This window comes from Sus scrofa, chromosome 2 (assembly GCF_000003025.6).
Source record: "Sus scrofa isolate TJ Tabasco breed Duroc chromosome 2, Sscrofa11.1, whole genome shotgun sequence".
Classification (NCBI taxonomy): domain Eukaryota; kingdom Metazoa; phylum Chordata; class Mammalia; order Artiodactyla; family Suidae; genus Sus; species Sus scrofa.
Genome location: NC_010444.4, coordinates 9,069,425 through 9,084,198, shown reverse-complemented (window position 1 = coordinate 9,084,198; position 14,774 = coordinate 9,069,425). Strand labels below are relative to the sequence as shown.

The 14,774-nt window shown below is 51.8% G+C and overlaps 3 protein-coding genes across 6 annotated transcripts; 2 read left to right on the top strand and 1 right to left on the bottom strand.

The window, feature by feature from the left end:
* Positions 41-1,495, top strand: METTL12 (methyltransferase like 12). Of its 3 annotated transcripts, none has more exons than XM_013994206.2 (3): positions 41-72; positions 343-659; positions 821-1,495. In XM_013994206.2, the coding sequence occupies exons 2-3, from the start codon at positions 593-595 to the stop codon at positions 1,474-1,476; spliced, it is 723 nt and encodes a 240-aa protein (XP_013849660.1). In that variant the 5' UTR covers positions 41-72; positions 343-592; the 3' UTR covers positions 1,477-1,495. The 3 variants fall into 3 exon arrangements, with proteins under 3 accessions (XP_013849660.1, XP_020938576.1, XP_020938575.1); XM_021082917.1 differs by lacking the exon at positions 41-72 and having other exon boundaries at positions 79-424; positions 525-659; XM_021082916.1 differs by lacking the exon at positions 41-72 and having other exon boundaries at positions 79-659.
* LOC100621476 (ubiquinol-cytochrome-c reductase complex assembly factor 3) lies at positions 5,550-7,144 on the top strand. The gene is made up of 2 exons (XM_003353827.3): positions 5,550-5,823; positions 5,903-7,144. Exons 1-2 carry the CDS (start codon positions 5,704-5,706, stop codon positions 6,053-6,055), a joined length of 273 nt encoding a protein of 90 aa, XP_003353875.2. The 5' UTR covers positions 5,550-5,703; the 3' UTR covers positions 6,056-7,144.
* UBXN1 (UBX domain protein 1) lies at positions 8,604-11,650 on the bottom strand. Of its 2 annotated transcripts, XM_005660790.3 has the most exons (10): positions 11,162-11,273; positions 10,976-11,063; positions 10,783-10,836; positions 10,586-10,692; positions 10,430-10,499; positions 10,011-10,202; positions 9,867-9,918; positions 9,632-9,748; positions 8,914-9,106; positions 8,604-8,742 (listed from the first exon to the last, which is right to left on the bottom strand). In XM_005660790.3, the coding sequence occupies exons 2-10, from the start codon at positions 11,032-11,034 to the stop codon at positions 8,693-8,695; spliced, it is 894 nt and encodes a 297-aa protein (XP_005660847.1). In that variant the 5' UTR covers positions 11,035-11,063; positions 11,162-11,273; the 3' UTR covers positions 8,604-8,692. The 2 variants fall into 2 exon arrangements, 1 of the variants encoding a protein (XP_005660847.1); XR_002341466.1 differs by having other exon boundaries at positions 8,914-9,748; positions 11,162-11,650.

Below are 14,774 nucleotides of genomic sequence, written 5' to 3'. Positions count from 1 at the left end.
GCTATATAAAGGAACCCGGTCCCTTCACTGGTCTCTCGTAGGGCCGCGACCAGGTGAGTTCCTTGTTACCGCGTAGGTCTGCGGGTATGGCGGGGATTACGTGCGGGGCCGGCGGACCCTCCTTTTCTTGGCGGGGTTCGGGCGTGCGGTCCCGGCACCCGTAATGTACGGAGGTAGAGGGAAAGGGCTCTGGCCCCCTCGGCGTCATGTCTTCGGTACCCGCAGCTTCCAGTCCGCGGGTTCTATCCTCAAGCGCCGGGACACAGGGCTCCAAGGAGCAGGGCAGAACCGAGATTACTAGGCTCCTCCCCGGTGTGCTCACGTCTTCTCCTTTGATTTCAGGTCTGCGGGGCCGCCCAAGGAGCCGAAGCTGTCTTTCATCTTCCACCTCCAATTGCAAACAATAAAGGCCGGTCATACGATAGTAAGTTTGTGTCCGCGTTCTTTTTCCCCCAAGGCTGGAGAGATAGGCTGTATGCGTGGTTCCGCTAGACGGATTTTGCAAATCTTTCCTTGGACCTCAGACCCTGCCCGAGAACGGGCGACATTTTCGCGGAAGTTTCTCTGGCCGACCTTGCCGGCACTTCCATAGATGGCAGCCCTGCGCCGAACCCTCCACGTGGCGAGCCTGGCGGCGGGAACGCACCGCGCCTTGGCGGGTAGGAAAGGTGGACAAAGTGGGAGGTCAAGGGAGCTCGTCGTTAGCCGGGAGTCTAGTCCCTAAATCTGTGACTTAAAATCCCAGGGTATAGAAACGCCGATTTTGCAGCCGTTGATAGAACTGGGCCCTGTGTGACCTGTGTCCTCCACTCGTCCACAGGCTCCTTGGCTGACAGCTGCCTGGCGGATCGCTGCCTCTGGGATAAGCTCCATGCCCAGCCCCGTCAGGGCAGCGTTCGCACCTTCGACTGGTTCTTTGGCTACGAGGAAGTCCAGGGGCTCCTACTGCCGCTTCTGCAGGAGGCACGGTCTGCCTGTCCACCGCGGGTGTTGGACGTAGGCTGTGGGACCTCGAACTTGTGTACAGGCCTCTACACCAAATGCCCACACCCCGTGGACGTGCTTGGGGTGGACTTCTCTCCTGTGGCCTTGGCCCACATGAACAGCCTCCTGGAGGGCGGCCAAGGCCAAACACCCCTGTCCCCTGGACATCTCGCCTCCCGCCTCCATTTCATGCAGGCTGATGCCCAGAACCTGGAGCCAGTAGCTCCCTCAGGCTCCTTCCAGCTAGTACTGGACAAGGGCACCTGGGATGCTGTTGCCCGTGGTGGTCTGCCTGGGGCTTACAAGCTGCTGTCAGAATGCCTGAGGGTTCTAAGCCCCCAGGGGACCCTGATTCAGTTCTCAGATGAGGACCCTGATGTGCGGCTGCCCTGCCTGGAACAAGGGTCCAGAGGCTGGGCTGTGACTGTGCAGGAGCTGGGCCCTTTCAGGGGCATCACCTACTTTGCTTACATGGTTCGAGGCTGCAATTAAAAGACTTTTTAGGCCTGGCCCTAGTGTTTCTTTTGGGTGAAGAGAGTTGGAGAGAGCTTTGTCTTTGCAAGATAACTGGAAAATAAGGAAATCTTGGCATTTATTACCTGAGTGCACATAGTATTACATTTCCGTGCCCCAGTTTACTCATCTGCAAGGTTAGAGTTATGGAGACTACTTAGAGTGATAGGTGAAACACTCAGCAGTGCCAAGATGAGTGCTGAACAGAGACGGTTCAAGTGGATTATTCCACATCTCCAACTGAACTCTTAAGAAGCACTGAAAGGATTTTTTTTTTCTTTTTTTTTGGTCACAGCTACAGTATATGGAAGTTCCCAAGCCAGGGACTGAATCCCAACTGCAGCTGCAAACTATGTCACAACTGTACAACTGTGACAACACCAGATCCTTAACCTACTGGGCCAGGCTGGGGATCAAACCCATGCCTCTGCAGTGACCTGAGCTGCTGCAGTCAGATTTTTTTTTTTTTTTTTAAGGGCTGCATGCACAGCATATGGAGGAGGTTCCCAGGCTAGGAGTCGAATTGGGGCTATAGCTGCTGACCTATACCACAGCCAAAGTAGCACTGGATCTGAGCCACATCTGCGACCTGCACCACAGCTCACCACAACACCAGATCCTTATTAACCCACTGAGTGAGGTCAGGGGTCAAACTTGCATCCTCATGGATACTAGCTGGGTTCATTAACTGCTGAGCCACACCAGAATTCCTGCAGTCAGGTTTTTAATTCGCTGTGCCACAGCGGGAACTCGTAAGAATTCTTAATCCAAGCCCTTTGGATATGACCTGATGGCATAACCTTTAAGCCTTTTTCTCACTTGTAAAAGGGGAAGTTTGGGAAAGGATGAATAGAAGGGCTTCACAAATCTATAGGTGAAATGTTTGAAGGAGAGAGTGATACTTAAAAGGTCCTGAGAGGCAGGGAGTGGGAATATTCCACAAAGCAGCTTCTGCACACCCAGAAGTCTGATGCTGGGTCCCAGACAGAACAAGGATTGGGGGCTTCCTCCCACCCTCTGTCCTCTGGAATCCAGGATACATCTTCTCTAGCTGTTCCTACCCCCAGCTGAGTTCTGGTTAAAGATTCTTAAGAGAGATCTAGGATCTAGCCAGCTCCAAGCCCAGCTTAGTGCGGGAGCAGGAGTTAAAGAGCCTATTAACAGTAAAAAATATACCTCACATGTTACTGGTTGGTTGGGGTTTTTGGCCACCTCCGTGGGCATGTTGAAGTTAATTGAGCGCAAGCCGTAGCAGCTCCCGTGCTGCTGTAGTGACAAAGCCAGATCCCTACTCACTGTGCCACAAGGGAAATCCACGAGGCTTTTAAAAAAAATGAGATCAATTCATATATTTTTTTTGCTTATGAAAATAATACAGCAGGAGTTCCCATCGTGGCTCAGGGGAAATGAATCTGACTAGCATCCATGAGGATTCAGGTTTGATCCTCTGGCCTCGCTCAGTGGGTTAAGGATCCAGTATTTCTCTGAGCTGTGGTATAGGTCACAGATGTGGCTCGGATCTGGCATTGCTGTGGCTGTGACATAGATTCGACCCCTAGCCTGGGAACCTCCACGTGCTGCAGGTGCCGCCCTAAAAAGACCCCCCAAAAAAAGGCAAAAGTAATACAACCTACCTTCACAGTCTGTTTCTGCATGAGGAAGAATAATCCTTCCTCACTGGGTCCTGAAAATCATGAGTTAAAAGTGTTCAGCACATGGAGTTCCCGTCATGGCTCAGCGGTTAACGAATCCGACTAGGAACCATGAGGGCGCGGGTTCGATCCCTGGCCTCGCTCAATGGATTAAGGATCCGGCATTGTCATGAGCTGTGGTGTAGGTTGCAGACACGGCTAGGATCTGGTGTGGCTGTGGCTGTGGCACAGGCCAGCAGCTTTAGCTCCAATTCGACCCATAGCCTGGGAACCTCCATATGCTGCCAGTGTGGCCCTAGAAAAGGCAACAAGACAAAAAAAAAGTGTTCAGCACAGTGACACATAGTAATTCTGTGTCCCTCCCCCCCAAGCAGCTTAACAGTATATAGACATGAGAAAAAGAAGATATAAAATGTTAACTCTGAGTAGTTGATTTGGGTGATTTTATTATCTTAACCCTTGACAAAAAGATTTTAAAATATTAAAAATACGTATTAAAAGTTGTCACTTGTTTGATACCACAACTGACCTTTAAACAGGTCAACTTTGCCAAACACCTTGACTCTTATCTCTCACCTCTACATTTTTCTTCACTAATGTTTGCTGAGCGCCTACTCTGTGCTGCTGAATGCAAGGCCCAGGATCCGAGCCACATGTGCAACTACAGCTCAGGGCAATGCTGGATCCTTAACCCACCGAGCAAGACCAGGGATCAAACCAGAGTCCTATTCAGGTTCGTTATTGCCAAGCCACGATAGGAACTCCACAACAGCCCCCTTAAGAACCAGCCACCTCCCTCACCGGGCTCTTCACATCTGTCCTGGAAGACCTAAGCCTCCTCTTCCTCATCATCACACATCATTGTGTGGCCACCAGAGCTCCCCACTCTCTTTGCTCACCTCAGAGGCTTCCATCACGATGGAGGGGAAGCAGGTCTTTAGAGAGACAACCTGGACAGACACAGCAGGGGGCTTGGCCCAAACTGGAGGATGAGCCAGCAAGAGATCCGAGGGTGAGGAAGTACTAACCCGAACAGCCGGCTGACCTTCAACTCTGCCAATTTCTCCTCTCCCCTCCCAGCGAGTGCTGGGCAGCCTAGGACTTTCTGGATGCTGGGTGGGGCCTGGGCTATCTCCAGGCCAAGGCTCATCCTCATTCTCTGGCACAAAAGCCATGGGTACTGATACTTATGATGGTTGAACTCAGAGAAGAGAACCCCTGCTCAATGCACCCCACAGACTCCCTTTAATCTGCTTTGGAGCCTGGCCCCTTAATCACTTCTGAGGAGAGGAGGCTGACATGGCTAGGAGATTATGGGACCTCCAGGGGAGGGGACAATCCCAAGAGGTAGAATCGGAGATTTATTTCTACTCGCTAGCTGATGACACTGGGAAAGGCGGGGACGGCATCTGGATTAAAGCCCTGGAAGTGAAGAGCGTGGTTAATAGACTTGGAATTTCCTGATTCTTCCATTTACTGGATCTCCCAAATTGACATGTTTCTTTGTATCTTATTTAATAAATGTTTATATGGTGTTTGCTATTTGCCAGAAGCTATTTTATTTTTGTCTTTTTGCCATTTCGTGGGCTGCTCTCGCGGCATATGGAGGGTCCCAGGCTAGGGGTCCAATCAGAGCTGTAGCCACCAGCCTACATCCGAGCCGCGTCTGCAACCTACACCACAGCTCACAGCAACCCACTGAGCAAGGCCAGGGATCGAACCTGCAACCTCATGGTTCCTAGTCGGATTCCTTAACCACTGCGCCACAACGGGAACTCCAGAAACTGTTTTAAATGCTTTACATATGAACCTAATTATCCTAAGTTTATATTGTTATTAGCCTCATTTTCTGATGTAGAAACCAAGGCACAAAGAACTTCAATGACTTGCCCACAACTAAGAAGTGTTTTCTTCTCCAAACTCGCATTTGGGATGTTACGCAAAATCCAGTTTTCATGATTCAAAACAAAACAAAACAAACAAAAAACATGCTAAGGGAAGAGAAAAGTAATGTTTGTGTTGAACAAGAAAAATAAAACGAAATATATAAATAAAAAAATATGCTTTCCGCCACATGGTACACTAAGCTTTGAATTTTTGCTCAAGAGTTGAAGGGATTGACGTTTATAAGTATTTGGATGTCCATTATGTACTGTATTGTAAAAGCATGAGTTGTTGTAGGAAACTGCAGAGCACAGCCCTCTATCAAAGACATTGCGGAGCTGGGCAACTGTAAAACCCACAGTAACCACGAAGACACACATCCTCCCCTTCGCAATCCCACTCGGGATTTCACGACACTAAGCCCCCACGCTCGGTCTTGGGTGTCAACCCCTCCCGACCGGCTCGGCCTCCTCAGCTCAATCCAGTCTTCCCTCGCAGGCGTTGTGGATTTGAAATGTTTCCGCGGCCGGGCCTTCTCTAGCCCAGCTTCGTCTCTATGGTCCCCTGCCGAGGGGCGCTCTAGCCTGCGCCGGGGACGGTGAGACGTCGCAGCCGCCTTGCTGGGCTCCGGGCGGCTCCGGAGGGCGCCTCGCGGATCGCGCTGTCGGTCATGGAGCCCTTGCGCAAAGCGCTGATCGTGGGCGCAGTGCGGGGCGTGGGGGCTGGCGTGGGCTCTGCGCTGTTTGTCCTCGTGACCCCGGGAGAGCAGCAGAAGCAGGCGATACTAAAGGTGGGAGCAGGTGGGTAGGCGGGCAGAGAGCACCGCAGGGCTGGGGGCCCGGACCGCAACCCTCCCTTCCTCCCGGCAGGAGATACCGGAGCAGGACCCGCAGCGCAGGGACGAGGCAGCCAGGACCAAACAGCTACTGCTGGCCACTCTGCAGGAGGCAGCGGCCACACAAGAGAACGTGGCTTGGAGGAAGAACTGGATGAGCGGCGGCGGCGGCGGGAGGTCAGCCTGAGCCCGGACCTGCTCCCGTGGGCGCCGTGACCTCCGCTCCCACGCAGGAGTCCAAGGCAGCCTTTCTCCTTTGTGGGCCGGCAAGGAGTCCAGACCCAGATGCCACGCGCAGGCCTCTCCGGGTCCTGGGGAGCTGCTGCTGGGTGAGCACGTTACCCCCCGCCCCCCAAACCCTGTACTGACTGTGTTTTAACGTCTACGTTACGGGCCGGGGCGTCGGATGCGGCTTAACTGAAGGAACCAATAAATCATGTTCCTTCATCCAGAGAGTGACTCTGCAGTTTGGACGCCGGTAAAAGTCTAGAGTGTTTTGGGGGTCGGTGCTGCGAGCCCGAAAGACTGCAACTTCCGCCTGCCCCGCCCCCCATGTGAAGCTGAAGCCCAATAGGCAGAGCAACCACGTTTTCAAAAAACCACTCAGGTCATGTGGTCTGTGTGGAGTGTTCTTTGGGGATAACCAAGTGACATTCTTGAAATCATAGGTATCCTGGAAACTCGTGTGCAGTAAATGCCCGTAGAGGACACCTTGGGCTACTTTCCTTTGAATGAGGTTGGTGAGGGGAGGGGCTTTTAGTAATTAACTTGTCCCATGCTGCCGTCTGTGGTCTTTAACCCTTGGAGGCCCCACCCCCACCCCCACCCCGTGGTAGGACTAGTAAGAGGAGGGTGCTTGGAATCCGATCTCGTTTCAACTCCTGCGTGTCCTAAAACCTGAGCCTCAGTCCTGTGCCATAAAAGGTGCCATATCTTGCAGGTGGTTGTAAAGAAGGTGAATTTAGGAATGTGAAGTGCAGTGCCTGGCAGAGGGCAGCCTCTCCCTAAATGCAATGGGGTTGTCCTCCCTCCAGGTTTTCACTGCAGTGGTCGTCAAACTCTGAATTGGGTCATAGGATCTATTGGCGATGCCACTGAAGGGATGAGATAAAAGCTGTCAGTGGGGTGACAGCCCCATAGCCAGACCAACCAGTTCACTTCCCTTTTGTCTACCTTATGTCCTGTGGTTCCAAACAAGATTGGTGGTGGTGGTGGGGTGATGTTGGGGGGGGGGGGCAGCACCCTCGCTTTTATTAAATAAAGCTAGAACACTAAATAAAGCTTGGTGACACTGAGGTGTAAAGCCAGATGTGGGCATTGGTGCAGTTTTAAGTTACCTGATGGTGAAGTCATAAGTGGATGTATTTGTCAAGTGTGATCCTCACTTGTGGCCTCTTTCCCAGCCCAGGGGATGAGAGAAAAGAGGTCAGCAGCCATGTGAGGGAACACTAGGATCAGGTGATGGGAAGCAGCAAGAGGGGCTGTGTTGAAGGAACTTGGCAGTTTAGAGCCCGAGGCCTAGTCGGGCTCCCAGGTGGGTGTCTGTCTAGGTTCTACTACTTGCTACCTGTGCCGCTTCGGGCAAGCCTACACGTTGGTGTCCCAATCTGTAAAACGGGACCATTGGAGTTCTCTTGTGGCACCGTGGGTTGGGGATCTGGCATTGTCACTGCAGTGGCCCAGGGGTAACTGCTGTGGTTCAGGTTTGATCCCTGGCCTGGAAACTTCCACATACCCTGAACGTGGCCAAAAAGTAAAATAAAATAAAATGGGATAATGCACCACAACAGGAACTCCCTTTTTGGTTTGTTGTTCGTTTGTGTTCTGCTTTTTAGGGCTGCACCATATGGAAATTCCCAGGCTTGGGGTCAAATTGTAGCTGCAGTTGTTGGCTGACACAACTCATAGGAATGCCAGATCCTTAACCCACTGAGTGAGGCCAGGGATTGAACCCACAGCCCTACGGATACCAGTTGGGTTCATAACTGCTGAGCCACAACAGCAACTCAGAGATGCAGTTGTGAAAAGCATACTAATACACCTGTTTGTGAAAGGCCCTATTTTTTTTTTTTTTTTTTTTTTTTGTCTTTTTGCTTTTTCTAGGGCCACTTCCTGTGGCACATGGAGGTTCCCAGGCTAGGGGTCTAATCAGAGCTGTAGCCGCCTGCCTACACCAGGGCCATAGCCACACGGGATCCGAGCCGCGTCTGTGACCTACACCACAGCTCACAGCGACGCCGGATCCTTAACCCACTGAGCAAGGCCAGGGATCGAACCCGAAACCTCATGGCTCCTAGTCAGATTCATTAACCACTGTGCCAGGACGGGAACTCCAAGGCCCTATTTTTTTAAATTACCCCTTTCGGTAGCTAATACTTATTGGAGACTTATTAGGTGCCAAGCACTGTACTAAAGCACCTTGTGTCAGTATTATTTAACCCTCTACAACTCCAATTAACAGATACTATCATCTCTGCTTTACTAAAGAAGAAACTAGGCTTAATTATAGAAGGCGCGTCGCTAGTAAGGATTTCAGGCTTCGGCCCTGCCTTACCCACAGCAGCAAAAGGTGCTCCCCAGTGGACTCCCCATACTCCACCTCCCCCTCAACCTCTGCGCAACCTCTCAGACCTAGAGATTAGAAACCAGTTTCCCTTGGAAACATAAAATGAGGAATAGGGTCTATTCTAAATGTCTTCCTTCCTTCCTAGCCATTCAGGAAGGAGTCAGGCACATACAGAACTCAGAGGGTCTATTTATTAGGAAGATGTCAGTGCTTTATCAAAGATGGAAAAGTCAGAGAGGGATGGTGGGAAAAGGCCTCTCAGCTGGGACATTTCTTGGCCACAATGAGGACAGCAGAAGGCACAAGTCCTGAAGATGGAAGAAAACAGGTGTGAACCACAGCAATACCTGCTTCTTGCCTCCCCCAAGTTCCTGGCCTCGCACCATCTCCACAAGGTCCCTTCTCTTTGCACCTCCCCTTCCCTCCTCATGGATGCCTCCTATCCCCCAAATCCTGGTTTCTGGTGCCACGTGTCATACCCAGCTCCTGCAGAGGCCGCTCCATGTCAGCTTCTGAGAAGGCCCGCCGGGGGAAGCCACTGAGCAACTGCACAGGGTCCTGGCCCCCTCCTAGCTCCTCCCCACGGTGGAGCTCCACATAGAGCCTGACGGCCGCCAGCTGTTCCCGTGCCCGGAACGTCTGGGTCAGGGAAGTCCCATCTGGCAGCCTGACCTAGAGAGCAGGAGAGATGGTACTGTGAGCGTCAAAGCTGAGTAGGGGGCCCAGGTAAGGAGAAGAAGAGCAATGATGGCTTCTCTTCCTCTCTGAGACTGAACCAGCAAAATTACTATTTAAAGCATCTAAATGACCAACCACTGAGGTTCGGCTTTACTGAATGCTGGAGAGAGACTCCCGACTTATTCACAGTTTATGGAAAACAAGGACAAGATTATACCATATACCTGGACAGATCCCACAGCATGCAAACAGCTGTATAATAAACCAAATGAAAACATTATGAACAAATAAAAAGGTAAACTGCTGAATAAGAGACGGGTATGGATTTAAATAAGACTGGGGCGAGTGAAATTTGATACCGTTCCTAAGAGCAGAGGAGATAGGATTGCAAAAGTCATTTACAAAAAAGGGAGAGGTTTGGCAAAGGGGAACATAACTGAAAAAAGCTCCGGGCTGAGTTGGGTCCCTTAGAAACCAACGAAGGGGTCCCAGGAGCATGACAGGAATCAGAATCAGTACCTGGATGCGACACTGGTCATACTCCCGCTTCGTGGGAGGCTCCTGGCTGGGAGAGGCGGGAACAGGACCTGGCTCTGTCGTAGGTGGGGGTGGCTGAGAACCCACACTACCCCCATACTGGAGGACAAAGGAGATAAAACAATCAGGCACCAAGGCCACCCTTTCCTCCTCTGAAGCCAGAAAAGCTTCCTGACCCACCTACTTCATCATCCTCAGGCTCTTCCCAATCACCTACCTTCTTGGCTCTCTCTGCTTTGTCCCTTTCGATCTTTTCTCGGACTCTTTGTCTGGAACGCAGACAGGAACAAAGCAGGTCAGACACGGACAGAACAAATCCTGATTCCTTCCTCATCTCAGCCAACAGTCCCAGCACCCAGACCTGGCCGCTAACTCTTCAGCCTTTTCCCTCCGCCGCTCCTCAGCAGCCCGGCGCATCTCATCCTCCTGGAGCCGCTGTCGGGCAGCTGACAACTCCTGCCCTTGTCTCCTGCGCTGCCGTTCGCGTTCCAGGGCCTCCCGCTCCTCTCTCTCTTCACGTTCCCGCTGCTTCTGGGCCAGCAGCTCCAACATCCTGTGGCGCAGCAAGTTCAAGAGAAATGAATGTAAACTGGGAGTTTATGACGGCAGTCTCAGGAAAACAAAATCTGCGAACACGGTCCCAAAACAGATGGAAGACTCAAAGAGGAAAAAGCCAAGAAAGACAGAGGGAAGGCGGAAAGTTCGAGGTTCTTTGATCAGACTTGTGTACTGGGGAGAAGTGGGAGGTGACCCTCAGGAATGTGGGCTTGTTTCTCACACCTCTTAGTCTGTTCCTGTCTTTCCTCTTCACTCAACGGGGGTTTGCCTTCTCCGGCAGCAGACCCAGGTCCTGCAAAGAAACAATCAGTGTTATTACTCGTTCAGCCTCCTTCTCGGGCCCTCCTGAATAATCACGCTGTGTCCCTCAGTCAGGACCTTCGGGGCTACTTTGCTCCGAAGGGGTGGGTTCCCGTCCCAGGACATGTCCAAGGGGGGTCGCTAGTGGCTCGTCCACATCGGGGTCGTCTTCGTGCTCCATCAACCTGGCGGGGAAAGTCAGGAGGAAGGTCATAACGTTGAGACTGCCCCTCCCAGCCGCCCCCAGGCCCCTTGCACCCGGTCTCAGCTCTCACCAGTCCATCGCAGCCTCGATGCCCTGGTTCCCTGTGAGGGCCAGAGCCTTCTCCCTGGGGGCAGAAACACCGTGAATAGCGCCCACCAGCCATGGCGCTCATCAGGCTGGGGCGGAGAGCCTGAGGCCAGGCTGGGGCAAAGGCCTGGGCAGGTCCGCGACCCCCGCGGTCCCGCGTTAGGGGGCTCCCTTACGCGCGTCCCCTGGGGAAGCCCATCTCGATGAGACTCTCCAGAGCCGTCAGCTCCGCCATGACGCCGCCACCGCCGCTTCCGCGGGGACCTGGAGGGACGAGGAGGGTGGAGGGGGTCGGCGTGGTGCGCCCCCCGCCGGCGCGCAATCCCGCCTCCAAAGCCCCAGCCCGGGGCTCGCTTACTCACCGGCAGCGGCCCGGCCGCGGACACTGACGAGAAGAAAGCCCGGGGGAAGCGGAAGTGCCCGAATCTGTTTGGGTCACGTGGAGGCGGCCGTGGACGGGTGCCGCAGAGAGCCAGACCACGCGGGCCCGGCCCGGCCGCCCCCGCCCAGAGCGGACCCCGACCGGCGGCGCGTGGGAGTCGCGGACGGGAGGGGACGCCACCGCTCCACATCCTCAGCCGAGGCGCCTTGGCGGTGGTGGAGAGGAAGGATGATGCCCCCCTGAAACCCATGGGCCCATGAAGCCAGTTCCCGATACGACCCCTTAGCGAAACCGTTTGGAAAGTTATAGAGCAATGTCCATAGAAATGCATGCGCTCTTTGACCTGCTCATCCTCTGGGGGGAGTTGAGCCATCCTCCGCCCCCACTGCCAAAGCGATCTTTGCAAAACACAATATCTGATTAGATCCTGTCATCACCTCCCTGATTAAGACTTCTCCATGAGGCGTTCCCATCATGGCGCAGTGGTTAAGGAATCCGACTAGGAACCATGAGGTTGCAGGTTCGATCCCTGGCCTTGCTCAGTGGGTTAAGGATCCGGCATTGCTCTGAGCTGTGGTATGGGTCGCAGCCGCAGCTCGGATCCCAAGGTTGTGGTGGCTACAGCTCTGACTGGACCCCTAGCCTGGGAACCTCCATATGCCCAGGAGCGGCCCAAGAAATGGCAAAAAGACAAAAACAAAAAACAAAACAAAAAAAACCCACTTCTCCGTGAGAAGTTCCTGTTGTGGAGCCGGGGAAACGAACCTGACTGGTATCCATGAAGATGCCGTTCCGTTGGTGGGTTTAGGGTCTGGCATTGCTGTGAGCTGTGGTGTAGGTTGTGACTTGGATCTGGCGTGGCTGTGGCTGTGGCTGTGACCGGCAGCTACAGCTCCTATTTGACCTCTATCCTGGGAACCTCTATATGCCATGCCATGAGTTCGGCTCAGAAAAAGACTTCTCTGTGACACCCCAGTCTCCCAGGAGGAAACTTAAATGCCAGTAGTCTGGCAACCTCCTACCCGATTTTTTGTTTGTTTGTTTGTTTGTTTGTTAATGTCCCATTTGTAAAGCGAGGATAACCATAGCACGAACCTTAGGCACCAGACAAAACTGTACTGTGTAAATGTTGGTAGTTAGTATTGAGTTCATCCCCCATCACTTGAGGTTACCTAGTGCAGATTGCAAAACAGGCCTTCTAGTTCTTCCTGGCTTTTGCACATACCAGTTCTTCTGTCTGGGTTTTCCTGCCTCTTCTGTGGCAGGAAATAACCCCCAGTCACCTTTTGGACTGGACTCTGGGTTTGCTTTCTGAGGGAATCCTGCTTTGACCACCCCCTCTCCACCTCCTAGCTCCAGTATTTATTCCATTAACATTTAGCCCCCTGCTATGTAGTCTTGTTGACTGCTTAGCCCTCCATCGCCCCCTATGCTGTTAGGTCCCTTAAGTTAAAGGTAACTTTAAATATTTATTAGGAGGCAGAGTAATAATAAGTTACTGGTATCAATAATATATGCACCAGAGATTGTTATAGTTGATGTATATTTAGTCATCACAACAGTCCATGTGCTATAGAAACTATTATCGATCACAGGAAATAGGCACAGAAAGATCATTTACTGAAGGTCACAGAGCTAGTAAGGAGTAGCACGAGGATTCAGACCTACTGAGTGTGCATTCATGAGACTGCTATGCTATGCTGCCTCACTGTGGTGGAGCAAAGAGCATCAGCTTTGGAGTTGGGCAGTTTGGGCTGAAATCCCAACTCAGCGCCTTACTTATGGTTTCAAATCCGTTAGAACCTTAAACGTCTCATCTGTGAAAATGTGAAACCATCTTTTGGAATGATTTGTGATAGAGATCAAGTGAGAACGCATGTAAAACATATCTTTAAATAATGAGATAGTAGGCCCTCATTATTTGTAAATGAATAAATGCTGAGGAAATACAGGGTCAATTAAAACAATTTTTTTTTTCCTTTTTCTGTCTTTTTTGCCTTTTCTAGGGCCGCTTCTGCGGCATATGGAGGTTCCCAGGCTAGGGGTCTAATCAGAGCTGCGAGAGCCACAGCAACGCCAGATCTGAGCCGAGTCTGCAACCTACACCACAGCTCACAGCAACGCCGGGTCCTTAACCCACTGAGCAAGGCCAGGGATCGAACCCAAAACCTCATGGTTCCCAGTCGGATTCCCGCTGAGCCACGACGGGAACTCCCCCCCACCAAAAAAATTTTTTTTTTTCTTTTGGGGGCTGCACCCTTAACATCATGCAGAAGTTCCAGGGCCAGGAATCCGACCTGTGCCACAGCAGTGACAATGCCAGATCCTGTGTGTGTGTGTGTGTGTGCGTGCGCGTGCACGCACGCGTGCCCACACGCACACTTTTTAGGGCTGAACCCATGGCACATGGAGATTCCCAGGCTGGGGTTCAAATAGCTGCTGGCCTACACCACAGCCACAGCAACGCAGGATCCCTAACCCACTGAGCAAGGCTAGGGATCCAACCTGCGTATTCATGGATGCTAGTCAGACTTATTACCCACTGAGCCAGGACAGGAACTCTGGCAACGCCAGATCCTTAACCCACTGAGCCACCAAAGAACTCTAGGAATTAAATTTAAAAGTCACTAAGTATTCACTGCCATGTGATGAGTGTTCTAGGTAACAAATGTATTCTAAGTTTATTCCAGAGGGCCAATAATAAAATAATGATTAAATAGTATAGTACTGCCTCTCTCACCTCATTTCAGATGGGTACCCTATAGAAATACACAAATAAGGGAGTTCCCGTCGTGGTGCAGTGGTTAACGAATCCGACTAGGAACCATGAGGTTGCGGGTTCGGTCCCTGCCCTTGCTCAGTGGGTTGAGGATCCAGCGTTGCCTTGAGCTGTGGTGTAGGTTGCAGACGCGGCTCGGATCCTGTGTTGCTGTAGCTCTGGCGTAGGCCAGTGGCTACAGTTCGGATTGGACCCCTAGCCTGGGAACCTCCATATGCCGCAGGAGCGGCCCAAAGAAATAGCAAAAAGACAAAACAAACAAACAAACAAACAAACAAACACAAATAAGGATGTCCACAGCAAACGCTGAAGACAACTACAGTGTTCCAACAAAGAGGAATGGCTACTGCCAGTTTAGAAGCATCCTCCTCGGGGAAATTACGCAGCTTTTAACATAATTAAGGAGGTTGTTGTTTACCAACATGGAACATTGTCCATAATGTATTGAATGAAAGCAGAAAATACTGGCATTACATAGAGAAAAATTTGTTCTGATATAGGTACTTACCTCTTGAAGAGGAAGGGAATTTCATTTTATCCTCTTTACTATTATTTCAATTTGTATAAGTGTTTTTTTTTTTTGTCTTTTTTTTGTCTTGTCTAGGGCCGCACTCGCGGCATAGGGAGGTTCCCAGGCTAGAGGTCGAATCAGAGCTGTAGCCCCCAGCCTACGCCAGAGCCACAGAAACACCAGATCCGAGCTGCGTCTGCAACCTATACCACAGCTCACGGCCACGCCGGATCCTTAACCCACTGAGCAAGGCCAGGGATCGAACCGGCAACCTCATGGTTCCTAGTCAGATTCGTTAACCAC